General features: G+C 40.4%; 3 protein-coding genes across 3 annotated transcripts in view; 1 reads left to right on the forward strand and 2 right to left on the reverse strand.

The window, feature by feature from the left end:
• LOC103808485 (lipase member M-like) overlaps positions 1-376 on the reverse strand; it is a gene marked incomplete at its 3' end in the record, with an annotated part of 4980 nt that extends 4604 nt beyond the window's left edge. Inside the window, 1 exon segment of the mRNA XM_009081271.1 lies at positions 308-376. Within this exon segment, the coding sequence (XP_009079519.1) occupies positions 308-376 (69 nt within the window).
• Positions 377-5063: 4687 nt separating this feature from the next.
• On the forward strand, positions 5064-15365 carry ANKRD22 (ankyrin repeat domain 22). Its single transcript, XM_009081268.1, has 6 exons — positions 5064-5376; positions 11066-11257; positions 13079-13186; positions 13502-13579; positions 14436-14534; positions 15288-15365. The coding sequence occupies exons 1-6, from the start codon at positions 5356-5358 to the stop codon at positions 15363-15365; spliced, it is 576 nt and encodes a 191-aa protein (XP_009079516.1). The 5' UTR covers positions 5064-5355.
• Positions 15366-17741: 2376 nt separating this feature from the next.
• LIPA (lipase A, lysosomal acid, cholesterol esterase) lies at positions 17742-26670 on the reverse strand. Its single transcript, XM_009081269.1, has 9 exons — positions 26596-26670; positions 25205-25319; positions 24097-24295; positions 23370-23479; positions 21750-21886; positions 21047-21187; positions 19539-19610; positions 18566-18634; positions 17742-17975 (listed from the first exon to the last, which is right to left on the reverse strand). Exons 1-9 carry the CDS (start codon positions 26602-26604, stop codon positions 17742-17744), a joined length of 1086 nt encoding a protein of 361 aa, XP_009079517.1. The 5' UTR covers positions 26605-26670.
• Positions 26671-26681: the final 11 nt, after the last annotated feature.

Here is a 26681-nt window from a genome sequence, read left to right on the forward strand (position 1 = left end):
TCCTTGGGAGCAGCACGAGGAGGCACCACATCTTGGGGCTGTGTGAAAGAGCACTTGCAGGGGTGTGTTTGTTAGGAAGAGAGTGACATTAAATTCCCCAGGAAGACCCAAGTGGGGAGTCTCCTGAAGGTTACCCAGGGCCTGTTCCCCGAGATGCTGCACAAATAATTGCCTGTGAGAGGAGGGACTGTCTATAGCTCATCATGTTTAATACAGGCCAGGAATGAGTCAAAGGCTACAGGATGATGTGGAACACAACTTAGGAACATATACTTGGATGATATTGATGCTAGTTTGTGTTGAGTACCTTCCTTTCTCTCTCACATGTGCTCTTCCCTATTGTAAATCTGGATCTTTTCTGGATGAAAGGTTGCATTTTCACAGGTTTTAGGTTTGTCTGGTGATCACAGTGAAGCTTGTCTAAATAGAAATTGTGCACTGCTCTCTATCTAGTTAATGTCCTGTTTTTTTGGCTGTAGCCACCTTTATAATCAGCATAGAGGAAACAGGTCATAAAAATGGAGCGTCTTTTCTGAAACACAGTGGGGAAGATCTTTAAGATTTGGGGAGTGTGGAAAAGATGGGCAAAAATTTATTTTCTCTGAACTTCTTTATAAGGGTGAGAGTTCTCTATTATTTTCATTTTTTTATTAAATCTATCATATCCCTTGAGTCACTAGAACATTTGGATTAATCCACAACAGAGATATACCCTTAATTTTAATACTGACATCCAAACTCCCTGTAGACTATCCACTTTGTAGGAAAATACCCCTATTCTTCTGTCAATAGAACAGAAGTCCTCTCACCTGTGTGCTCTGGAAGCACAGTCTTATAGTAGAAATTCCACTGCTTTCTGCTGGTTTATTCAGGCCAAACAAATGTAAAACACATTCCTCTATCTCTGCATTGTTCGGGAATAAATCTGAAAAGTTCAGCATAAGTCACTGTTTGATTTTGTACTAAGGGTGAGGCAATGGGATACTGCTTTTAGGGTATATTTTTTTTCTATATACTGTGTTGTCACCTGGCTTAGCTGGCATGTTTTAAGGCTTTCAGATGAATGCTTTTGTAACCAATGCGCCAATTAACTCCAAGGCTTGGCACACACTGTCTCATTAATTACAATGGCAAAGCCTTAACTGTAGGAGCCTTGAACTGTAATCTAGTCTTGTTATGCAATGGAACAAGGCCAAAGAGTGGCATTTGCCATGGTAAACTGGAATGAACTGAAATATGTAAAAAGAAGAAAGTACCTGAAAGATATATTCAAAGTGCCATTTCTGGAGGCTATAGAAATTTAATAAAAATAAACTTTAAGCCTTCTAGAGAGCCATCAGTGTACTCTTGAGAGAGTTACTACTATTTTTTTTTCACATGCACTGTAAATGGGACAGAAAGGTACTGGGTAAGTCAATGTGGCTAGCAGACATCAAACCCTTCAGGTTAACTCATAAGGAAAACTTAAATGCATTTGAAACTATGAGAGGAAAGTGTCCAATTTATGCCCATGCTTTCAGTGCTGAGATTTTCAAGCATCCACAGTGACATCCTTAGGAAAAGAAACCCAAAAAGTAGAAGAAAATGAAACCATAGTTTCTTCTTTTTCCCATTTGTGCTGGTCAAAGACTTCTTCCTCTCCTTTAGCAAACATGCACTTTGATGCATAGCATCAGGCTTGCAGCTTAAAAAAAGGATGCAGGCTGTTTGCTCTGGCAAGCAGCTGCACAGAACCAAGACAGCACATCTTTATGGAGACATCTTTATGCAACAAGGAAAGAGAGATCTTGAGTTGGACTTGGTCATCCTCATGGGCCCCTTCCAAATCTGAATGTTCTGTGATTTTATCATCTTTATCTGTATTGCTACCTGTCTCAGAAAGTGTTGTGATCACTTTATTTAGAGATGAAGAGGAGAAAAAATCCAGTTCTTTCAACACTTTCTATCTATGAACGTGATCTCTGCTGCTGTGGGTAATACAGAAGCTGATGTGGGCACTGGTTCCACACCCATTGCTTATTTTCAGACCTGCTGTTTGTGACCTGCAAATTCCTTGTGGACAATCCTTCTTTGTTAGGTAACCTTAGTATAAAAATACAAGTGATTTGACAGGTGTGTATTTAGCATAACACACACATTCCTACATATGTTGTTCAGGGAGTACCACAACATGCAAGGACCAGTTTGCTCTGAGTTAGCTTGCTTCTCTAGGGATTTTCAGGTATTAAGTTCAAAAACATTGTGTAAACTTTGAGTCAAGAGAAGATGCTAACACTTCTTCTTATTTCTTCTGAGCTATTTCCATGAATTTTGTGAAAACACAAGATGCTGGAGACCTCTGCCTAACCACTGAATTAGTGATACTGGGATTAGTGATACTGGGTTAGTGAAGCACTGTCAGCCCCAGGGAGCTTGGTCCTCACTGAAACTGGCCTGGTGTTCTGGTGCAGCTAATTCTTTGGAATGTTGGTGCTAGTGATCTGCTGCCTTGTATGCGCAAATGTGTAAAGTAAGTACTTGTTTGTAAATAGAAGCTGAGAGTTAACCACATCTAGATCTAGATCTAGAGTTACCACACTAGTTATTTCTCAATGAAAGACATTACAGCTCTGCAGGTCTGATACCCTGCTTAGTGAGAGATACTGAACACTTTTCTCCCAGCTAACACAATACTACATTATATTGTGTTAGAATTGTCAGGCTGGAATGATTTGCAACATTTTACCTATTTGACCTCATGCCAGCATATGTGGTGTATGATATTTTTTCTGATATTGTTAATAGGAATCAAGTGAAGAGCAAAAGACAGGTTAACCCACCTGAATAGGGAAAAGAGACAATGAAAGTAATGCATATAAAAAGAGCATAGGAAACATAAAACGTAGAAGGCACACAGAAACCTCCCAGGATGTGCCATTCTTACTTAGAGACAGGACAGCTGAAATAGTAAGAGTTCTGTTTAGAAAATTGAAGCCCGGGTTGTCTGGCCTAGGGCTGAACATAGCATGAGTTCATTTTAAAGTGTTATAAAATACAGGCTCTGGCCCGTGCAGTGAAGAGGCTTCTTTGTTCTTGATGGATCTGTTGAGTTAATCCTGTCCTGAAACAGAGGTGCAAAGGGCTCTTGAAGTGCTACAGGAATGTTGTACAAGTAGCTAACAGTCTTCTGATGGAAAGTATAAGGGGTGAGTGTTCCTCTTGTCTGGACACTGTCCATTCCAGGACTGCATTTCTTGGGAATATGCTTCTCTGAGGACTGTTCTACACACACATCTTCCAACAGGCCACAGGTTTCTTTCCCGAGAGCAGTGTAACTCATGCCATTTGGAGCAATACAGTCTCTGGTGCTTGGAAATTAAAGAGGCAAATGATCTTCCATGTCTTTTATTGAATGTGCTGTCCTGAAATTTAATTGACTAGTTTAACAAACTAGTTGCCCTTGATATTTCCCTGGTGACAGACACTTCTGACAGACAGTTTCCTTCTGGCTCACATGAAACTTTTGAAGTGGTGTTCGATTCTGTCAGGAAGTAAGAATCATGTTTCCTACACAGACTGAGTTGGTTTGACCTTTCATCGAGTCTTGGTGCTTTTTGGAGAAAAACAGACTTATTAAACAAAAAAGACTAAAATTGTCAGGATTCTAAACTTCATTTATAAGCCTGGCAAAGAACACTAAAGCAATATGTGACTCTATACATTTCCATGAGTCTTGTACCTAATCATTGCTTATCTGTTCTCCAGCTGAATCTCTGAACAAAGTAGTCACTTCCATGCTTTTCAAGAGAACCTGAGACGTGATGCTGGATTAAATGGTAATTTATATTATCTTGGGGGAATTGTTGCTTGAAGATATTGCTCTGCTTTGTAGAAATGGCCTTTTTTTTCAGTTGGTTTGTTTGTTGTTTGGGTTTTTTTTCTAATACTTTTTCAAATTGCCATACATTTATTTATTTGTGTTTAGAAAAGGATTAATTGAACTACTAAGTTATTTTGTGTAACAACTTAGTAGTTTGACATTTCTTTCAACAAGCTGTAGTTTATAAATTCCAACATCCTGGCCAGTTAATGCAGAAGGATGTGAATTCCTTAGGATCTGGATGTGAAGAAGTACTGGTGAGGAATACCTTTTTACCTTTGAGGTGTTTCCTATTCCTCCATGTCATTAGTCCAACAGAATATTCACCACATGCTGAAAGATCAATCCGTTGTGAGGATCCTAGTGATTTTTGTCACAGGTAGGTGTTGTGTATATTTCTATTACATGCCAACTTAATTTTCTTCAGATAAACAGCCACTGAAAGAGTTAGAACTGGTGCCAGCAAATGAGCACTACAGCCAGTGGTGCTATGCTACTTTGATCAGAGAATAGTATAAGTAATTTACATTGTCTTCCACCTCACTGGGGAAGAAATATGAAAATTGGATGGAAATAAAAGTTCTCTAATGTAAAGTAAAGGGCTTGGATTTAAAACTTGTTTTAAAATTTGCTTGAAATACAGGAAACATTCATTTAAACTATAATGGGAAAAGATATTTGGAGGCATGGGTAGGCACTTGAAATACATGTGCCCTACTTAGAAAGACTGAATATAGTACAGAAATCCTATCAGCATCTTGTCCTCAGAGCCATCAACAAGAATTTTCTTCCCAAGAGATCTCTAATGCAATTAACATATAAAATTACCAGATTCAGCATGAATCATATTCATAGTTTGGGCTGGGCTAGGAAGGGAAGGCTGAGCAAAAGGTGATGAAAGTAGCCAGCCTGTTTAATAAGAGACTGATGCTAATTGTACTGGGAACTCTCATTAAAGGTGTGGGGTCTAGTTGCTTCCCTTTTCCTGACAGGCATCTTGAGGTGTTCTTGCAGAGGGTTTGTAAAATGTTTTAGTCAAAAGTAGCTTGGGTGGCAAACTAGCTACCATTCATATTTACTTACTCTAAGTTTCAGATTTCATGCTTTTAATTCTTTCCTCCTTCCATTTCTTTACTTGTGAAACTTTCATCCTCTCTCTCTCCCTCCTCCCCTTCTCAGCCTGTTTTGCTACTTTCCTTTTTAGGTAACTGGAGGATGTTATTGCAACAAAATGACAAAGGAAAATGCATCTGTGTTGTAACTTGTTCTGTCAGTCTCCCATAAGCCACTGTTTTCACGTTTACCTCCCTGGGTTGGGTTTCTGAAGACAATTGTTTTATGCTACCAAGTGGAAAGCACTGAAAGGAAATGTAGCTTATGAAGAGTGATACTTCTAAGTTAAATATTAACCAGATTCAAACAAGCTCAAGCATTTCGAGTGAGATTAACTTGTTGGGCTGTTGAACAAGAACAAACTCAAGCAGTGAAGAATAGGCATGGGGATACTTTACTCAGAGGTATGTTACCACTTTTTGCACTGTAACTGAAGCTGTTGAGGGTATGGATATTCACTGGGTTTGGTTTGTTCCCTTTGCAGCCTCCCATAGACAGGCTTGTACGGATCTGGAAGTTTTTTCCCTTTGGTACAGTTGTAATTTGGCTATTGCAAGGTGACAGAAGTATTGTTTGTAGGAGCTAAGAAAAGGCATAACTAGTGTGATTATTGTGACTTCACAAAGTATGTGTTCAACATTTTTGTTGTTCTGTGCTGAGATCAGAATGATTCTGAACATGGTGCAAACAACAAACAAATTGCAGACAGTTCCTTGGCTAACATTGAATATAGATAATAAAGCTAATGCCTAAGAAAATATCCTTTTCACCCCCTTACCCCCTCCCCCACCAATTGTTTTAGGAAGGTAATGTGGTTTTTTTCGGTCTTATCTTTATGGGCTTGTCCACAGACCGTGGTTCATTTAGCATTTTTCTGGACTTTAGCATAAATGCTTCCTGAACATATTGTTTTATAAACTTCCCATTTGTCCATGTAGAAGTAAATGAGGATTTTGGTCCTTTTTGACTGTGAATACAGTGGGTTGCACTGCTGTTTCTTTTTCTGGAGGTAGCATTGCATAGGTGTTCCTTTAAAAGCTTACATTTCTATGCTGAAAGCCACCCTTTTATTTTTCAAAGGCTATTCAGTGAATTCAAGTATCTGCTCCTCTTTCAGTACTACAAGGGGCTTGAATCTGTGCATTCATAAGGTGATCAGCTGAATAGACTGCACCTTATTCTGAAAGGAGTTGTTGCCTCTCTCCAGATCTACTACTGTGAGATAGCATTGCACAAGAAACCAGTGTCATCTAGCTTAATTAAAGGGTTGTTTAAACAATGTTCAAATGCTGTCCATATCTTCCATGCTTAGTTAATATTTTCATATACAGTACTTTCCTTCCTTAAAAAAATTGAGGTACAGTTTTCTGGGTAAAGTATGGTTCATTTATACAGGATAGAAATCTAGAGAAGTGAAGATAAGAAAATGTAAATTGCCTTTTCTAGGGAGTGTGCACTGGATATTGGTGCATTCCTCAGCATCCTAAACATAATTTAGATTTTCCTGTTTAGTTCACAGCATGCCTTTAGACTAATTTTAATGCACCGGAAGAGGCTATGGATTGGTTCAGAATACTTTGACATTACAGTGTCTCCATTTTTTATCTAAAGATCTGCAAAGTAGTGATGTAATTTAGTCAATCCCTTGCAGTTCTCAAAGGAGGAAGGAATTATAAACTGAAATTGCTTTCCTAGTTGCAAAACAGGCTTTACCTTCAGCTCCTCTCCTGTCTCCTGGCTGAATGGTTTGTCCTTCATGCTGTGCCTTTAATCTTTATTTCATGTGTGGTAGAACTTGCTAAATAGCTTGAGTTTTATCACTAGCTTGGCAGAGCTAAAACAGAGAGAGATGCAAGAAACTCTGAAAACAAGCAGACAAATTCAGATCTGGCCATTCACCTGGACCTCGGTGAACTACCAGAACCTAACATCAATCACATGTCCCACAACTGATTTAAAAAAAAAAAGTCGAAAATCACTTCTGTAGAGGAATTGTTCTTTCTGACAGTGAAAGTTTAATTGTTTTTCTTGCACCGCTTATCTGGTGATCTTGTACTGATTGATCTCAGCCAGGAAAACCCTTGCCTGTCCTGTGAGTACTTCTCACCTTTCCTGAAGGCTCAGAAACTGAACAATTAGTTCCTCCCCTGAAGGACTTGTAGAAGAAGAAGTGTTGTAAAAAGAGAGATTTTAAGCACTCAATCATCAGCATATCTGATCTTCAAACTCTAATTTCCAGTCCCCAGTGTCTGCCCACTGCTTTCTTCAGTTGGGCAGATTGTGCTTTAGTTCATGGTTAGCCCTGATGCCACAGCAGGGAAAAGGCACCACCACTGAGGGTGGAAGGAGTTTGGCAGTGTGATTCTTTTTTCTCTCCTTTTAATCTTATGTTTTGTGCAGTGTCACACTGTCAGGTTCATCATGTGCATCTTGCCTGAATGTTGAGTGATGCTGCAGAAGTGTGACTGTGAGCAGAGGTGAAGGACTTTGCTGCCAGACAGTTCAAAGGCACTTGCCTCCTCTTTACCTAAGCCAACCAAGCCTATTCTTGGTCTGGCTCTCTCTCCCTTCAGAGCTGAGCTTGTGTTCATATTGAGTGCAATTTTTTTTTGTGTCTGTGCCAGGTCTGCCCTGCTATGTAATGGAGGTGAGCCAGCTCTGTTGTGAGTTCCCCGGGGTTGTCAGGACACTGGGATTAATAATGTGGTCTAGATGAGAGTAGCCACTATGTGTCTTGGACTGTAAACCTCTCCAGAAGTTGTGAGTTCAGTTCCCACTGATGCTTTCTTCAGAGTTTTATGCTGTGGGAGCACTGGCCTTTGTTTCTCACACATCTCTAAAGGAGATGTCATAGACTTTATGGCTGTGCTGCCAGTGCATCTCTAACATGGGAACCTATATCACGTCTCCTGGCTGTTCTACACTGTCACCAGACTTCTGCTCTCATATTCCTGCTCTTCTCCACAGCTGAACCCAAGTCTGAAACATGAACTTTGGATTCTTCAGATACTGCTTCCACCTTGCATGTTATTCTGAGTATGTATCCATAGGTTTATCTCACTCTTATATATAATGGGTGGATAATAATAACATAAGTATATGGTTAATACAACAGTAATAACCATAACATGAATCTGAAGCTGATTGGTAAGCTGCATCACTGCTGAAGAGGTCTTCTAACACTGTAGGAAACTGAGTGAGGGGTTCCAGTCTTTTAGTCTCCAGCCTTTTCTGTAGACATAAAGGAAACATGCTTTCTTGGGTTTTGGATGGAATCTACTGCTTGGACCTAACATTCTTCCAAGTTCATAATTTGCCTCCTTGCTGATACTCCAGATAGGTACGATCTAACTATCTGTTTGTATGAAACTCTATTATTTGTCTTATGAGCAAAGTTTGGAGAATTGTTTCAAACAGTTTTAGGCACAGTTAGTACTACTTTAGATAGGGCTGCCAGAGTGGCAACCCAAAAACATGAAAGGTGAAAGGGATTTGTGGCAGAGACTTCACAACCACAGAAACCCTGGCACACTACTCAAGCTCCAGCCTGGAGCCAGGCAGGTATTGTGTAGATTCTGCTGCTACTGAAAGCCTGTTTAGGTACTTTACTTAAGTAAGTTTAAGCTTCTTGGCCAGATACACCTCCATTTTCACCTTGTTCCATGAAATTAGTTGGCTCTTCTTCTCTAATACTTACCCTTTTATTTATTTTGGAACACTTATAACCCTGTGTCTCCCTAGCCAAGCTAAGCAAATCAGTCTTTCTTTAGGCTCTTCATATTCCTCAGTTGAAGAGATGTTTCATGCTCCTGCCATAGTCTGATCTCATTTTTGAACCCAGGTGACAAGAACTGTATCCACTATCCCAGTTAAATGCCTTCTATAACAGCTCTCTTCCCTTTCTGTGAGAAACACTGCCTTAATATAGCATTGGCCACCGGTTGCAATTTCTATTGCTTTTCTTACCCATGCGGCTGATTGCCACCTATTTGTAATTTTTCTTATCTTTATTCTTTCCTAACACTATTTTTTCTGAAGTCCTATTGTTATTGATATCAATATAATGAACATTGAGTTGTTTGTATTGCTTTGTTCCCTTACTTAAATATTCTGCTACTATGCTTTCTCTCCCAGTCATGGAGTCATGTTTGCCAGTTAGGGAGGTATATTACAAGTTTGGTCTATGGGACTTTTTATTCTTCTTTGACTAAAAGAGGCATTTTATAGAATACAAACCAGCAGAGGAGGACTCCAGAAAATGTCATAAAACTAGGGAAAAAAATTGGGTTTTTTCTTCCTTTAAATATGAATGGAACTTACTTGTGTGGGAGAGAATAATTTCTACAAAGAACCCGTTCTTTACATTCTCTGTGCACTGGATGTTTTCTGTGAACTGCCAGTTCTGGTAGGTAAAAGAGTACATGTGACTTGTGTGTGCTGGTCCCTGTGCATGACTTCAGTCTCAAATAATGTACTTTCCTAGGGAGTGGTATGTGCTCCATCATTATTCATGGTTCTAGAATTGAGTTCAACAGTAGTGTAAGGTTTAGGCAAAGATCCCACAGGTCAATGAGAGTATCAGTCAGAAATGCCTTGGGTTTAATGGCCTAGCAAGTAAGAGTCCTTGAGGCAGTACAGAAAGAAAACCAAAAAAGCATATCATGTGGTGACACAAACTGCTGAACTAGCAAGAGTCAGTCTAGAAAGGAGTAAATTTGCATGGTAAATGACTGGGATTTGTGCAGGTGTTCAACCAAACAGCAAATCACACCAAAAGGTATTTAAAGGAGGGTTTTCACCTCAAAATAGTTAAAATAGTTCTGGTTCTGGAGGAGTACAAAATACCAAATGGTATATGCAGGTTTTTATATGAATACAGACAGATGTGCAAATTTACCATATTGCCTGTATTCCTTGTAGATTTTTGTCTGATGTAACAAAAACAAAACGGGAAGTGCTGCGAGGTCTGGTAAGCATGTAAATACCTTGTTTGGAATCAAATCGCTTGTCTTATGCAGCTGTCCAGAAGACTAAGCAGTAATGATGCTGGAAGTAAACTTGTGTTGTAGATTAAAGTTTGGCTGAAGTGAAAATATAAATAAGATGGGTTTTAATTCAGAGGTCAGGGGGAACTAACTGCAGGGGGAGTGAGTAAATGGCTGAGAGTTCAGGGCTAGGTCTTGTTTGTGTAGTGTATTTAGGATGTGAAAAAAGGAGAATGGAAAGGAAAAACTACAGATAATATTTAAGGAAAATTCCTACTTTAGAAAATGGTGAATAATATCCTCAGTATCAAAGACAGGAGAAAAGAAACTGTTTCTCTTTTCGACTGGAGAACTCAAATGCTAGCAGTCTGCCCCACCTCTCACTGTTATTGTCTGCCTGTAGGCTGTTAGAAATTCCTGTTAGTACTCCTACCATTCTCAGCCTTTCCACAGTCTGAATGCTTACTGCTGAAGGGGGAAGCAGTTGCAGTTTGGGTCAAGGATGTGTAGAAATACTGAGCAACGAGCTGAGCAGCAAGCAGTTCTCAAAAGCCAACCAGGATCTGAGCTGTGGGCATACAGCAGGCAGTTTTTAGGTAGAAAGTTTAACTTCAAGCTCTAGAAAAGAGACATCGAGAGAGTTTGGTTTTTCAGCTTTGACATGAATCATGGTTCTGTTCTAAGAACGGATGAGTCAGGATGTGGTATCTTATGTTCAGCAGTGGGCCAAAGGGAAAATCAGTTGTAAACTCAGAGAGGCGTGTGCTTGTCCCTGCTTGCTGCTTAATACAGTGACAAGCTCCTAAGAGATCAGAAGCCGTTTTTTTTTCAATGGCTGCAAATAAACCGGATTTATTTCTTGGATTATAGAAATAGCATCCAAAACGAACAGAAAAGTCATTCCACTGTGCAAAGGCTGTGAGCTCCGGGGCTGAGGGCTGAGAGCTGCTGTGTGGCAGCTGCAGGAGTGTCTCCTATCACCATCTTCTGGAAATCACCAGGAACTACAACCTCTGTCAAGCGTCAGGATGTGCGAGTAGAAGTCAGAATGGGAAGTATAGATGTCTTAGTGAAACACATACTGATAGATGTTATCTTCTCCCTTCAGCCCATTTGTCAGGCAGCATACAACAACAATTTCAGTGAAGTTCAGCTCCTTTTGGAGCGCAACAGCAACTATCTGAACATCCAGGACAGCTTCCATGGAGACACCCCCTTAATTTGTGCGTGTAAACAGGGAAACAACAGGATAGTTAGCTATCTTCTAAGGAAACATGCTGATGTCAACCTCAGAAATAAGGTAAGTGGCCACTAACTCCTCCTTTGCAGTGACTGTTCGTTCAGATTCTTGGAGTGTATGTGTGGGGACACTGGCAAGCACAGCCAAACCTGGTTTGTTTCCTACTGAGGCATAAGTATAACCCCCAAATTATAATTCAAGAAGCCTATATGTTTCTGTTTGCCTCATCATTTCTTTTCCTGACTTAATAATGCACACAAGATAATAAACATTGACAACCTGAATTTCTCTCTGTGTTCACATTCCCCGTCTAAGTAACAATGCATACCATCGCTGGTCCCCAGTGGGTTCTGCCTGCTTACCCATGAAGCACTCTGCATTTGTCTGACCCTCTACCTTGCATCTTCTGGAGCCTTCTATTTCCTCTGTCTTTTTCTTCACCCTGGTTAAAAGGAAGGTCTGAAGAGGAGCCTGTTCATCTTTCACAAATGTATTCCTGAGGAGAAACTTACTCTACAAAAACCTTCCTTATTTCCTCTGCAGACCTGCATTTTGTCATGCTACAGAGCAGAAATATGACATGTAATGACATCCTGGGGGCAAGGAGGGAAGCCTTCCCTCTCTTCCTGCCCTGTTCCCTATTTTAGAAAACCTACCTGCCTTGCTGCTGTGGCTTAACCCCAGCCAACAACTAAGTACCATGACTAATGTAATTAGGAGATGTCTTTTTGTGATAAACTTTCTGGTAGGTTACAAATAAAAAGTGACTGAAAGCTGTGTGTTCTGGCTTCATTAGTAATTTATCCTTATGATGCTAAGGGTGATAAAGAGCCAGAAAAAAAACCTCACAGCATTGCCAATTGCAGTGTATCATCTCATACCACAAGGCAATGTTTAGCAAGTTTTTACACATTTGTGGGCTATCTGACATATATGGTTTCCAGTGAATTTGTTTATTTCACAGGAGGGAAGCAAATGTTTGTGAGGTCAGTGGAATATTCTGTCTCATCTATTCTTGATGCAGAAAGCTCTCCATTCTACCTCAAAGTCCTAGTGAAAGTGTTCAGTGTTTCTCAGTAAGAAAATTTAAATTGAATTGGTAGCCATTTGCTAGCCATGTCAGGCTTTCTTAAATGTCTCCCTTGAGATAAAATTTGCCTCCCCTGAAGGTAAATGCTTTCCCTTCACAGATGCAATCAGCGTCTTGAGCACAGAGCACTGTGGTGCTCAGGACTGTGAATGTGGATCAGCAGGTGGCACAGAAAGGCTTCTCTGCCTACTTTGTGCCCTTATGTAACACTGTAACCTAGTTTGTCAGTTCCAATTTGACAACCTGTAGGAAGCTTAACCCTTCAGCACAAAACTTTACAGCTCTGCTCTTTAGTTTCTTTGGTACACTCAGTATCCAAAGATTTTTTTAAACTTTGTTCTCATTAAGAATCTGCTGGGGCTATTGCTACTTGCCTGTATTCCTCAGATGTCCCAAAGGAGATGTCCTAAAGTCTCATATGTCTTTTCTTCAGTAACCATCACCTCCATGAGAAGAGGGGCTGTGGGGATTCTTCCTGGGTGGTGGTAGTAGTCACCTGAGATGTTCACTCTGCCCTTTGGCTCTCTCAGCCATCCAAGTTTTCAGACATACACATGGAGTCTTTTGGATCCCACATCCTCCTTGCATGTGTAGTCCAATTTTCATGAGCCTGAATGTGGTAAATGTGCTTCTACTTGAAGGAAGCAAAATGCATATGTCTATTTCTGCTTGAATATTTCTAGTAGGTAGTCTAATAACTTGTGAAATGTAAATGGTCTACTATTGTCAATGTTAAACAAATAAAGTCAGATCACTGAATCTGGTACTAATCAGAGTTATTTTGTGTTTAGAAGGATCGCACTTGCCTGCATTATGCTGTGAGAAAACGGTTCAGTTTCCTTGACTATGTGCTCATCATAATCCTCATGCCAGTTATGCTTATTGGATATCTTCTCATGGTGAGTCTGGATGAAAGCAGGAAAGACTCTGTATCTTTCCCTTTGCCTTTATCTTGGCAGCGTTTCAGGCCAGGAACCTATATAGAATATGGACTGCTTTCTTAAAGCAAGGACTGATTGAGTACAACAGAAGAAACAGGAATTTTGGTGTGAATACAGCTGGTGAAGGAACGGAATTGTATCACCACATCAGTCTGACATTTGCAGAAGCTACTCTTGGTTTTGGAAAAATCCACAGCATTTAGAACAAATTTACTTAGCACTATATGCAGATCAACTGTCTCACTGTGTTACTCTTTCTATTGCACCGAACAGATCTCAAAGACTAAACAGAATGAAAACCTGATCAAGATGTTGCTTAGAGCTGGAGCCAATGTGAATGCTACAGACTCTGTAAGTGGGTTTATACAAATGCAAACATGGTTCACATGCATACAATACTAAAAAAGACTGCAGAACCTTCTAGCAACATAGAGTCCTGCTTTCAGAGTAGGAGGATCAGGGACTGAACTGACAGTGATGTACCAGGAGGATTCAGTGTTTCCCCTTGACACTTAGGCAATAGTTTTATAATGTATACAGAAATAATTCCCCACTGATCAACAAATTCTTCCTTTCTGACCAATGCCCTCATAAGAGTGTCCAGGCAAACTGATCTGAGATACTTAAGTATTAAATACCTGATCCTGTAAAGATTCTACTGATACAAGCATCTGAGTTTATCAAAATTTATGAGTTCTTGGAATGGAGAAGAGCCTCAGAGCTACACCCCGTGTTTTCTCTTGGTCTTCAAGGTGTGCTGATCTGCTATATACAGAGTTCTGTATCCATTAGCCTCCTTGGGTGTTAGAAAGAGCTCCTCTACTCTGAGGTAGAAAAGGACAAACCCAAATTTTATCAACAACCAAATTTCAAAACACTGAAGTGCAATCAAACAGTATTGCTTAAGATCTCAGCAAATAGTTGCTGAGATCAAGATCATGGAATCCTCTAAAATTAGTAAAGAACTACTGACTTCCTGGTGAATGTGTCAGACCTGTTTTAGCAGCTGCATCTCAGGGAAGGAATTACTTTTTTAGTTCTGTTGTTCTTATAATGTGTTTGTTTTACTATGTAATGTATTATGACAGGAAAAGACAGGTGAGTTTTGCATCTAGCTGTTGGGGAGAAACTGATGTGGCTACAGGTACTTGCCTAAGATCTGCTAAAGTCATAGAACTAAAATTCATCTGCTTCCATTTCCCTTCAGTCTGGTAGCACAGCCCTTCACTATGCTTGTGAAATGAGAAACCAGACAGTCATTCCTCTGCTGCTTGAAGCTCATGCAGACATTTCTGTAAAGAATCAGGTAAGAAGGTGAAGTTGATAACTGTATTTCCTGATCATGAGGGGAACCAGTCTGTTGTAGGCCTTTACTGATGTGTGGCAGTTTAAAGAAAAGTGTGCATGGCTTGCTAGCAGCAGACCTGTATGCTGTGGTGTATAAAGCATTTGCTCCATTGCCTTTGACAAGACTAACTTTAAAGTCCAAATCCTCCACTGCTGGATTTCTACCACTAAACACTGCCTGCATGTCCCCTGGTTTGGCGTATCTCTTAGGTATCTTTATGGCTCCTCTTAACTCAGAGCCGCTCTACAGTTATTCCTAGGATGAAGGCTGTGGACCACTTTGTAGGTGCTTTTTGTGCCATTGGATACCATTCTTCTGAGAGAGGCTAAGTCAAGCTGCTTCTGTCATCAGAATAGCTCAAATGTTGCCCAAATCAGTATTGACCTGGGAGTATCTGAATTACCAAGTTAAGGTGAGCAATGTATTGCCCATGTTGCTTTTGAAATCAGCTCCTAGCTGAGCTCTGCACTATTAAATACTAGTCTCAGGAAACAGTGGAATGGCAGTCCATACTAGAGGGAAGATTTCTGTCCCTGTCTTTGGTCAGAGTGGTATTAGATCCCGCATGTTCTGAAACCTTTGTTTTAGAGCATTGATGTGACAGGGGAACTTACACAGGAGAGCACTGCAACTGGATGGCAAAATCAGGAACGCTCTTTGTACGTGACTCACCTGTATCATATTTCAATGCATTTCATCTATTTCTTTCAGGATGGAGAGACTCCTTTAGATATAGCAAGAAGATTGCAGTTCCACAACATTGAGAGCATGCTAAGTAAATCTTCCTAGTCATCAAGGACTCTGGAACATGCAGAAAATTACCACATCTAACAATCCATCTTGCACAGCAACAGAAGTCCTGCAGAGGGTTGAGGGTTGTTACTTTTTAAAGACTTCATCCACATCCGCCTATTTCTTGTTGCAGACTTTGACAATCTTGTGTGATACTTCTCAGTACCCCCAAGGCCATGTGTGAGCTGAAAGGAGCTAATTTGACTTTACTAAGCCATGAATGATTACAACAATGTTCAAAATATTGCCCTTCCCATCTGCTTCATGAGTTTTATTACTTGAATTCCATGGGCTGTGAATTTTGAAAGCTACCTGTAAAATATCTGGAAGCCTAAACATTGCATATGATGGTTGGCAGCCAGTGCAAAATTAAAATATCCTTTAGAGTGTGTGTTAGCTGTTCCATGGGGCAGCTAAACAATATGCCACAGCAGTTGTATAAAGTCTGGTACCCTTACTTTAAGTGTTTCTCCTTCTAAAATGGGAGCAACTTGGAAAATATATCTCTTAGTTGAGCTCTTCCTTCTTCCATTCCTCCTACAAGTTTCACACACTTCAATTCTCACTATGTTGCTGTAAGGGGAGGATTATTTTTTCTTTTTTTCTTTCTTTCTTTCTTTCTTTTTTTTTTATAAGAAACAGCAAAAAGTGATTCAATGGCTTTCTGGAGACCATAAAGAAAGTCAATTCCCAGATCACTTTAAAGCATTAAGAAACAGTAATGAAAATATGTTTGGCACAGTAGAGAAACAGGTCTCTTGACTACTTTTCCAATATAAACAATGTACTAAAATAAAAATAAATCAATAAATGAAATGCTATTGATGGGAACCAGATGTATCCTTCCCATGGGACTGGACAGGATAACGTTCTTCTCAGAGTGGTGCATGCAGCAGGGGATAATACCAATCACAATAATAATACAACCATGAGTCTTCTCTTGCATAGGTGAAGGCAGAAGAAAACCTGCAGCGGTAAGCAATGTATTAACGTGGCCTGGTGCTTTGTGATTTAATACTGCAGCAATAAAAGTGAATCTCCTTTCAAATGCTGCTGTATCTTCCTTCTTTGTATAATGGATCTTTATTTTTGTTGACAAATTTGGCCTTTTCCTGTAAGCTGTTAGAAACGCAAAAGACAGATGCCATGATCAGCATTGCTAATGGCTACTACACTGGGTGCGTGGACAAGCTGATGTATTTTTCCTGTGTTGCATAAGACTGACATAATTTACAGTGTAACTACTCTAATGGATGCCAACTCCAAGTACAAAGGGTCTTTGTTGGGTGGTAAGAGCTTGAGGCTGCAGCCAGAAACACCCCAGAAAACAAAGCTACCCTGTTGGAGCCTGTAATAATGAACACTTTGTGTGTAACCTAGGGACAGACACTTTTACCTACCAGATAAGTCTGTAGGTGAGTAGATGTGAGGTGCTTGCATGGATAATGAACATGCCATCTCTTAGGGCTAACGGCCGGAAAAGCAAAGCAACTGACTGCTTTCCTGTGTTTTAGAAGCTGCTTGAACAAAGAATGGTCAAGACACAGAGTTGTGTAAAAGTCAAAGCTGATAGCTCAGAGTGCTCACAACAACTTTGTTGCCAGTGTCAAGAATAATTCATGGTGTGGAAACTGTATTAATTGGAGTGCAGCTTGCCAGATGGGTCTACAACTCCTCATTCCTCATCTGACATTCATAGTCTTTGAAACTGGGGGATTTAGAATGTGTGGACAATCATTTGGGTGATTTGTAGGCACGAAGGGCAGGAGAATACTTCTATGAGTTTTTCTGAGGTGAGATTCCTTGATGTTTGGTATTCATCTACTGTCTGCTCATTTTCTTGTGTTTGAAGATCTATTGTTGACAGTGTAGGGTAATGTGAAGACGGAAAAAAAAAGCCAAGTTCTCTGTCAAGTGTCTCTGTCAATAATTTAATTTAAACAAAGGTCGGTTGTACTTCAATGGAGAAATGAGTAAATCCTACTTTGAGTCTCCACACACAAATTGGGCATGGAAATACCTCTGTGGGGTACATAAGATGTACACAAGAACAAAAATATTTAGGCTTAGGAAAATCAGTCTTGTAGAAATAAAATCTGTTCAATTTAAGTGATCCAGTATGTGCTCCAATATATTCATGTTTTCAGCTTTCATTCCTATACAGCTCAAACATTTGATGAAGACAGCAGTCATAGTAACACCATGGAAAACCTCAAACTATGAGGAAAGCAAGAAACAGATAAGAGCAGATAAATACCTATACAGGTATTCATTTTTTGTCTGTGTGTTTACCTCTTCCCCAGATATCACTGTCATTACCAAATAGAAATTTTGGAGGTTTTTACTGAGTGAATCAACATTATGCACATGGCTTCAAAAGTATTTTTTTATTAGGTCAATGATTTTCATATACATTTTCTCAGTTGCATCAAGGCCCCAGATGAAATCAAGATGTCCCCATGCAGGAAAATGGTCATGGTAAATGAGATTAGTAATCCGAGGAAGTAGCCTCGCCATGTCTGTTGGATCGGCAAATGTGTCATCTCCACCACTCCAAACTGCAGTTGGTATGTTTATCTTCTCTATCTTGTATGCAGGGGGAACAGTCTGTAAGAAAGGGAGGAGACCTGAGTGAATGTTGTTGTATCAGAAGTTGTGTTTAGAAAAGGGTTTCTGTACAAGCACCATAACAAGACCAGTTATATCTCTGTAGCCTTCATGTCTGTGAAAAGCAGCCTGTTCTAGTACTTGCTGATGCTGCAAGTCAAGTGTGCTGGTAAAATTGAAATGATTGTCACTACACTGGAGAGATCACTGGCTGTGAGATTAATTTCCTCCCTTAACTGAAAGGCAGGCTTTGAGGATTTTGGGGGAAGCAAAGAGCTCCATATTCATCCAACCCTAGGACTTGGGTATGGCTTAGCCTTCTGGGAATGGCATGTAAGTTGACATGTCATTGGACACATCGCTGCATCAGTAGGGGAGGCAAAATTAACTCCTGCTAGATGTCTGCAAGGGTCTATATATGCCTTGTCTGTGAATAGACTTATACACTTATGAGTATTAGATTCAGGTGAAATTACCTGGTAACATTTCCCCCCCTTGTTAGCATTCATTAGTGCTAAAATTTGAATTTTTCTATTCTTAGTTTTACCATGATCCAAGGATGAGTTCTTGAGAAAACTGTATTGCCTTACCTGGTTGTATTTCTTCATGTTTTCCTTAGGGCCATAGTTGTAAGCTTGAAATTGGTCAGTATGTGCTAGCTGTTAAAGGAACAGATAAAATAAAAGTAATGAGAGACTAAGAAGCAGAGTGCAGGAGGCGTTTTCCTGCCTGTGATTTAAGTTATGGCTCAGGTAGTGGACTGTGAATTACTCCCACCCCTTCCTCTGGTTGCAGGCTTCAAAGGTACTGAGGATGGACCATAGGGTAAGTGCCTTCATCACCTTTTGCTGACTTTCTGTCCTGATCCTTATCTTATACCCTTGGTGTGTTTTGTTACTAAAATTTTGCTTGACTAGCCTAGGTAACTGAAGTTGGGTTCCCTATTCATGATGCAGAGTTGGGTTCAGTTGTCATGTGGAAAGAGGACCTGAATGTCTATAATGTGTCTGGGCTATTACTGGTCTCCTGTAATATGCCTTGTAGAACTGATGGGTCAAGAGGTGACTACACACCTGCTTGGTGGGGTTTTTTTTGCACAAACATGACAAGTTTCTGAGTGTCTATGTAATAAAGAGTGAGAGAAACTCAGTGTCTGTCAGTTTAGAAAACCTTTACTTTAAGGATTTAAGTAGCTGGGTATGTGCTAGAAAATTGCTTGGTGTATTGCCTTTGCTGTTCTATCTTACTGTATCTGTGTTTGCTTTGTAGCCACTTGACTTTGTTAGAGGCTGGCAAAATAGACTGTAAAGTCACTGGCTGTGAATGTTTTGTCTCCATTTCCTGCCTAGTTGTATCCTGTGGGACTGACTGCTGGGAATCTTTGTCAAGGATATCCTCCGTAGCACATCTATATTCTGGACCATATTAAGTGTGCAGGTGCAGTAGGTGAGAAGGTATGATGGTCAGTTCCTCAGATCCACAGCCTCTGGATTTCCCTGCAGGCTGTCAGTTGCATAAAAAGCAGTAGTAAGAAACTGTTTATTTGTCAGTGCACAGTTATACCTGACGCCAATGCATAATGTTCTGTACTGATGTTCCAGCTGGGGAATGTCCTACGTATGTATCTATTCGACTCTGGAAGGAAAGCAGAATTTTTATGAAGACAGACATCCAGTGCTGTGACAGAATAAAACTTCAGAAAATGAGCAACACACTGCTGCTGTGTTAAAACCCCATTTTAATGGGATATTCTTCAAATATCAGCCAGAAAACTGAGAAGCAGACCCTGGAATAGCTGGTTAAGAGTATGTATCTGCACACCTTCTCCATGAAAGCAAGTCTATTCCATTAAGATAGTACTACTGTGGGATCCTGTGTCCAGCAACAGTAGAGAAAAACCTTTCAGTCCTTTCAAAGTAGATTCCTCACCTCACACCAACCCCCCATGCATGTATAAGTCTTATTAAGATTTAGTTTTTTCTACATTTTACTCCTAGTACTAAAGAAGCCAGCTTACAGAACAGATCATTTTTATTTCTGTTTCTATTTTTATAGATCTGTTAAGAAGATTTTACAATTCCATCTCTCTGGATTCTTTCTCAGCCATGTTACCTTGCCCTGAGAACCACAAATATTCTTAATGAGAAATGCTCTGAAATTCAAAAGGGCTGCAATGCCTTTAATTGCTTTTGCGTTGAACCTTTGATTCTAACCACTTTCCCATATGTGCTTTTAAAAGTGGTTATAGATGGAGAAAAATGGGCCTCAGTCATTACAAATATTGCAGTAATAAACATTATGCAGACCAACTTTACATACTTTGGCCACTGTAAAGGGGATTGACACCCCAGTGTCCATATATTGGCAAGCATAGGGAAAATCTCCTGTCTCTCCTATCCCCTGTGACTGATGCACTAGTGTTTGTGAATCCCACTGTAGGTGTGCTGCACACACCTCAGCACAGTGGAAAGACTTTCTGTAGCTCTACACCTTGTAGATTGAGCTGTTGGGTCCAGTTCTAAAGTCAACAAAAATGGGAAAATGCCCCTTACAGTAGTTATTTTGAGGCAAGTAGTCTGAAAAGTGGGAAGAGAAAAGGGTGTTTTTCTCCTGTCTTTTAGCTCTTCCACTGTTCAGAGGACCCCAGTGTCCACATGCTAAAGAAGGAAACTGGGAACTGCATTGCCAAGAAGTCTGACTCCATTATTCATTGTCTCTTTTTAAAGAGCATCTGTGTGTGTCCAGAATCTGTCTGGCTTAGCCCCAGAAGGGGTTACACCTACTGACATATGCAATATAGTTCCAGTCTGAATTCAGCCCTTTCTATCTGGAATGGGAATGCACCTAGTTGTTGGTCCCATCATCATTATATCTAGTAACGTAGACGCCAGTACAACTGGCACTGTTGGCAGCACACAACATCCTGGCATTCGCTCGGTCTGCTGACAACTATGTGGTGGTTTATGTACATTTGCATGCGTGACAGTAATTAGATAAGGATTGGATGCACAAATGTAGCTTTCAAAATCACTTTAGTTTTACTTTGAGTAGGTGTTCTTGCATATACTCACCATGTTCAGATTTTTTATGCTGCCTCCAGCTATGTAACAGAGTACATGGGCACAGAATTTATCCAGGCTTGTACATAACTGCGTCACGGGTCCTTTCATAAATCCGATTTGGTGCATAGCTCCTTTGGAGCCAAGTATTAACTGAGGAAAAGAGCAACACCTTTTTTTCTTGTTACAGGAGCATTTTATGCAGGAAACCACTGCTAACAGACTAGCCTCCTAACATAGTATTCAGAGTGCTGAAATGTCTTACTACCCTGACAGTACCCCTTAATTATTCCCCATAGTGCATTGCTTATTCTTCCTTCTTCACATTACTGGCATCAATCCTGGAGGAAGCCATCCTTCCATTTCTTGTGTAGTGACCTTAATACCAACTTATTTTTGAAGTCCTAGAGATCGTTATGGCTGTTATTGCAGCTCTGGTTTAGTTCCTACTGTATGAGGCCAGCAAAATATTAGTTAACAACAAGAGTTCTACAACAGGACAAAGTTTCACAAGTCTCCTACTTCACTGGGACCTGCTGCTACAAGTTCTATATCCTGAGTATTTTCCCCACAGAGTTTGCGAACAGATTCTTACACAATTCATCCCAGACTCAGTATCACCATGTCACCTGTTTGGGAACACTTTGTCCCAAGCTGGGTGAAGCCTGTGAAGGTAAGTCAGGCATTGGACCTCTTAGAAGGAAAAATGACATACCCTGAGCAGTGCTGGAGGAAGATTTGCTATCTTCATTAGAGGGCTTGTAGCATGTGAGCATGTGATTACTGGGCTCAGAGCACAGAACATTTTCACCCGTTTAGCCAGCTCAGGGTACGTAGAAAATGCTATGAAGCCTGAAAACACAGAGGAGACAGCCTGAGTTAGTGCAGATATCTTCTACAGATAAAATAAGTATATAAACAGTAGGTAGCAAACAGAAGTAATACCAGATTTCCTGACCATTGTCTGTTCATGTTTGTCTGTGCTGCATGTTTTACTTAAGGCAAGTGTTGAAGGTAAGTCCTGAAGCTAATTTTATTTGAGAGACAAAGTTCATTCTGAGGTTCAGAGCATGTCTGGGCATTACCTTTATCAGAACAGTTTTTGTAGGCAACATGTCAATGAGGTCTTCATGGTAACATCAATTCCCTCAAAAGTTCAAAAAACTCATAAAAAGAGAGATTTTTCAGATTATAGCTTCTAAAGGTCTATGCATGTTTATGCTTCCCTGAAACTGTAGCATAATTAGCTGAACACTGGGAGCTTTTAGTGTTTTCAACTGATTGTTTCATCAAAGGCAGCCAAAGAAAGCCTAGATGGTTTGTTTTGCCATGAGGGTCTTTAAATACTTGTATGAGAGGAAAAGAAAAGGTCTGGAGCTGTGACAATATATGGTTTGCCCACATTTCCTTGTAGGTTTTTTTCTAGGTTGTTTACACTAATGAACTGGCAGTCACTCATTTCTAATCAATGTCCAATCATGGATCTTACACATAAACCATAAATATCAAGAACTTTCAGCTGATGCTAAAAGAAAGCTGAATTCTGAGGCCATGAAATGAGTTAATGCTAAAGGCTGACCCTAGGAGAAAATAAGCAATTAATGGTTTTCTTTCCTAGTTTTCAGTCTCTAGTACTTTGTTTTTAAACAGTAATGTGGCCAATTATAGCCACTCATTAACTATGTGTTAAATTATAAGATTGACACTAAATCAGATGACTTGGTAATGCTGAGATTATTTTTCCTTGACTTCTGTTAATTTATATTATGAAGTATATGCGCTGTTTTGTCTTTTTAGTTTTTCCATCCTATTTACAAGGAACAGGCTCCCAAGGGAAATGGTCACAGCATGGATCCTGCCAGAGTTCAAGAAGTGTTTGGACAGTACTCGCAGGCACATTGTGTGATCCTCAGGACTGTGCTATGCAGGCCCAGGAGTTGGATTCAAGGATCCTTGTGGGTCCCTTCCAAGTCAGGATATTCTATGATTCCATGACTCTAATTGTATGTCTTAATACAAAAGAAGAACTTAATGAAAATTTCTGTTGTTGAGAAAAATACCCAATGCCAGTACTGGAAGTACCCAGTAAATAACCACTTCTATGACTCCAATTATTAAAAAAGCTGAACTATATTTGCATCTGCTATTAGGTTTATTTGCTTATCAGGTGTAACCAAAACTGATTTTAGAAAAGTTTTGCATGTTTTCCAAATCTCAACCCAGTAAAACCTCTATGTTTTTCTAGCTCTCTACAAACAAGAAAAACAACAGACTCAATGGGAGGCCCACCTACTGACCAGACAGGAACATGAATGATTGTGAATAAGAGTCTTACCTGCAGTTGTGCCTTCAGAGTGACCAATATAGTATACATCTTTCTGCCCAGTTTTATTCATGATGAAGTACAGCTCTGCTGGAATATCATATTTACCCATTTCATCAAAGCTACAGGGAGAAACACAAAAAGCTAGCAGACAATTTGGCAACCACAGTGTGGGTCACTGAGTGTCAGTTTTGTTCATTGCACCAAGCAGGACCCATTGAAGGATGAGGCTGCATACTGTGTCTGCATCCTTGCTTGAGTTGGGGAATTGGGCAGAGGGACACAGCTGCATGGCCAGGCTGCCTGATGTCTTGAGCTCTCTGTGAAGGAGGTGCCAGTTTTGTCTGACAGCTGCAGCCCTTGGGGAACTGAACTGAACCAATGCTTTCACCAGCATGGGCTACAAAACACATTTCTGTCTTGACTGAATTAAACTGTGAGACATCAAAAATTTCTAGACAAGGCTGCTCAGACTGTTTCAGCTGAGGTTCTTGCTCTCCATCTCACAGTATTATCCCTTTTCCTCAGCATCCCATTTGATTCCCCAGTGTCTGAAATCTCTTCCCCAGCCAATGCTACCAACTCTGAGTAGTAGTGACCTTCCTTCTTAGTCTGGTTCCTTGCTCTCTTTGGTTGGTGTAGATCTGTTCTGATGCTAGTTTAGGTGAAAGCAATCAGGCTGAAGCTGTCTAATCCCTTTGGAGTTTCTACGTAGAATAATTCTCCCTCTACAGATTACCTGAACTGCCAGAACTCTTTCTGGCAGGACTTAAGGGTTTTGTGTTTTAAAGACCAAGTGTTCCCTCGGCTGTTTCCCATCCAGACATCATAGCCAGCATCTGCGAGGAGGAAGCCCAAGCTGTTGTTGGGCATGTTAGAAATCCAGTGAGTAGCGTCGCCTAGGAAGGCATGCTGCAGGAAAACTACACGTCTTTGCCCTGAAAAAGATTAAAATATCCTCATATTGAATCAATAATTAATGTGTATTTAATATTGGAGTGCAGTGTTCAGTTTGTGAGACATTTCCTTCATTAAGAAGCTCCCAGGAGAACTATACATGGCCTGAGAAACCTGAAGGATTTGTTCCATGCAAGCAGGAACCATTTTATGACATTTCATAACCATTTTATGACAGGTCTGGCAAATAAAGAATTTACTGAGGAGGCCTGTACCCACATCCTCTTACACTGGAAAGCCAGCTTACAGGCCCTTATACTGAAACCACCTTCCATACACTGTTATATATGGAAGACAAAAAAATTCATCCCAAGAAGCGTAATCTACCCTTTGGTAACCAACTGAGCAGGGCTGAGAGGTCCCTGATCTAAGTTTGGTTAGCTTTCCTCTGAGTGCCAGGCTGGTCCAAATGATCTCCAGGGGAGGAGATCAAATTAGGAGAAGGAATCTAAAATGAACCATTCTGAAGTTCTAACAAGGAGTAATAAACAAAGTGGCAGTACCCAAGGTATATCAAATTTCAGCTAGAAATTTTTACTCCATTCAGAAAATGTGATGAAGCTGATGAAATGCATTTGTTTTTCATAGATGATCTGATTTTTTACCTCTTTCCTAAAGAACACCTCTGTTCTTCAGAAGTCTGTAAATTAATATTCATATGCCTGTGAAGTTTTGTAGTCAGGTTTCTATTTTATATGTATATTACTTTGGGTGTTAATGCAAAACCTCCCCAAACCCAATCTACCAAGTCATCCTCCAGCACATACGAGAGGAAAAAAAATGGCACATGAAAAAATTATTAGAATGTGCATGTGCAAAGGGGAAAGATGGGGGAACCCATGTAAGAATTGGCTCTCAGACTTTCCTTATGTCCTATAACTGTGGCATACCTGTATTTCGTCTGTTCCTCCCAGCTGGAATTCTGAAAACACCAAGAATGTATCCGTCCTTCGTTGTAACTTCATATTCTTCACTAGGGTATCCATGGTATCTGATAATTTCACTCTGTGGAAAGCCAAAGGAGAGTTTGTTAACATACAAGTTGTCCTGTTTCTGGAAGGTAACTAGGATGAGCTGTGTGAATGTGGGATGGGCTGTGATGCTAATGCAAGGGACCATGGCTGAGAATAAATATTACAGGGCTTGCAAAAAGATCCAGCAAAGTCCTCTTCAGACCTGCTGAGATAGTAGCTGTCTGGTATTTGACTCCCTCTTATGGGACAAAGCAGAACTGTACTGAGTGACTAACCTTTTGGGAGATAATCTGTCATGTTTTGCAAGACTGATACCTATCCACAGATAAAATCAGTGCCCTTGTTTGTATAAGACAATGCCAAAATCTGTGGGGATGGCCAATAATGAATCCTTTCTTGCCAAAGCGTAGTTAGGCAAGGCAAATAGGCAAGGCAAACAAGGGTGGAGGTCTTGTGAAAGGAACTCTTGAGACCACTTACACCTAATTTTGCATGTTCTGTGAAGCATCTTGAATTAGTTTGCATTGTGAGAATCTGCTTTATGGAGTAGAGATTCAACCTCCTTTACCACTGTACTGAGAAAACAGGTTGTTACAGAAGGGCAGGCCTTTGCTTCATTTGAGATTAGAAACCAGACTTTGCCTCCCTTGCAAAGAAATTATTTTCTCTGGCAGATCAGCCTGTTTGATAAGAAAATCAAGGATTCTTCCAGAATGGTGCTGGAGAGTCCTTTGTCCTCTTGCCAAGTTTGCATTCCTCTCTTCGTGCAGTAGCATAAAATACCAACATGTGTTGAGAGAACTGACCGCAAACAGGTGTCATGAAGAATGACTTGACCCAGCCTCACATATATATCTGTTGGGGTGCACCCTAAATTCACGTAGAAAAAATCTGTTGTTCAGTTCGGTATGGACTGGAGCATGTAGTCTGTGCTCTGGCCACAGTCCAGGGCTGAGACTTGTTACTGGGGTCAAAATTAAGTGGCCTGCATCTCCAGTGCCCCTCAGGAGGTTCTGGGCAGTTGGCTAGCCTTGGAGCCAAAAATAGTAGTCAGTACTCTTCATTGCAGTGCTACATATCTGTCCTCATGTGACTCATACAAGTGTCACATCTGTCCCAGGCACATTCAGAGCCAGCACTCATTGTGGCAGTGACTCTAAAGCAGTGGTTTTGGAAACAGCAAGTTGGGAAAATAGGAAATGTGTAAGGGTCCCTTCTTAGTTTCCTGACATGGACTGTTAGTGATGGAATAGTGGTACTAGGAGAGAAGGTTTAGAAAGAAAGGGAGAGAAGGTGACCCAACTTACAACGTTCATAAAGCATTCAGGGTTGCGAGTCCTCCTGCACTGGCTTGTGTCTGAACTTAGAGTGGAGTGTGGTGTGAATCCTGCTG

The sequence above is a fragment of the Acanthisitta chloris genome, unplaced genomic scaffold, assembly GCF_000695815.1.
Source record: "Acanthisitta chloris isolate BGI_N310 unplaced genomic scaffold, ASM69581v1 scaffold24658, whole genome shotgun sequence".
NCBI lineage: Eukaryota > Metazoa > Chordata > Aves > Passeriformes > Acanthisittidae > Acanthisitta > Acanthisitta chloris.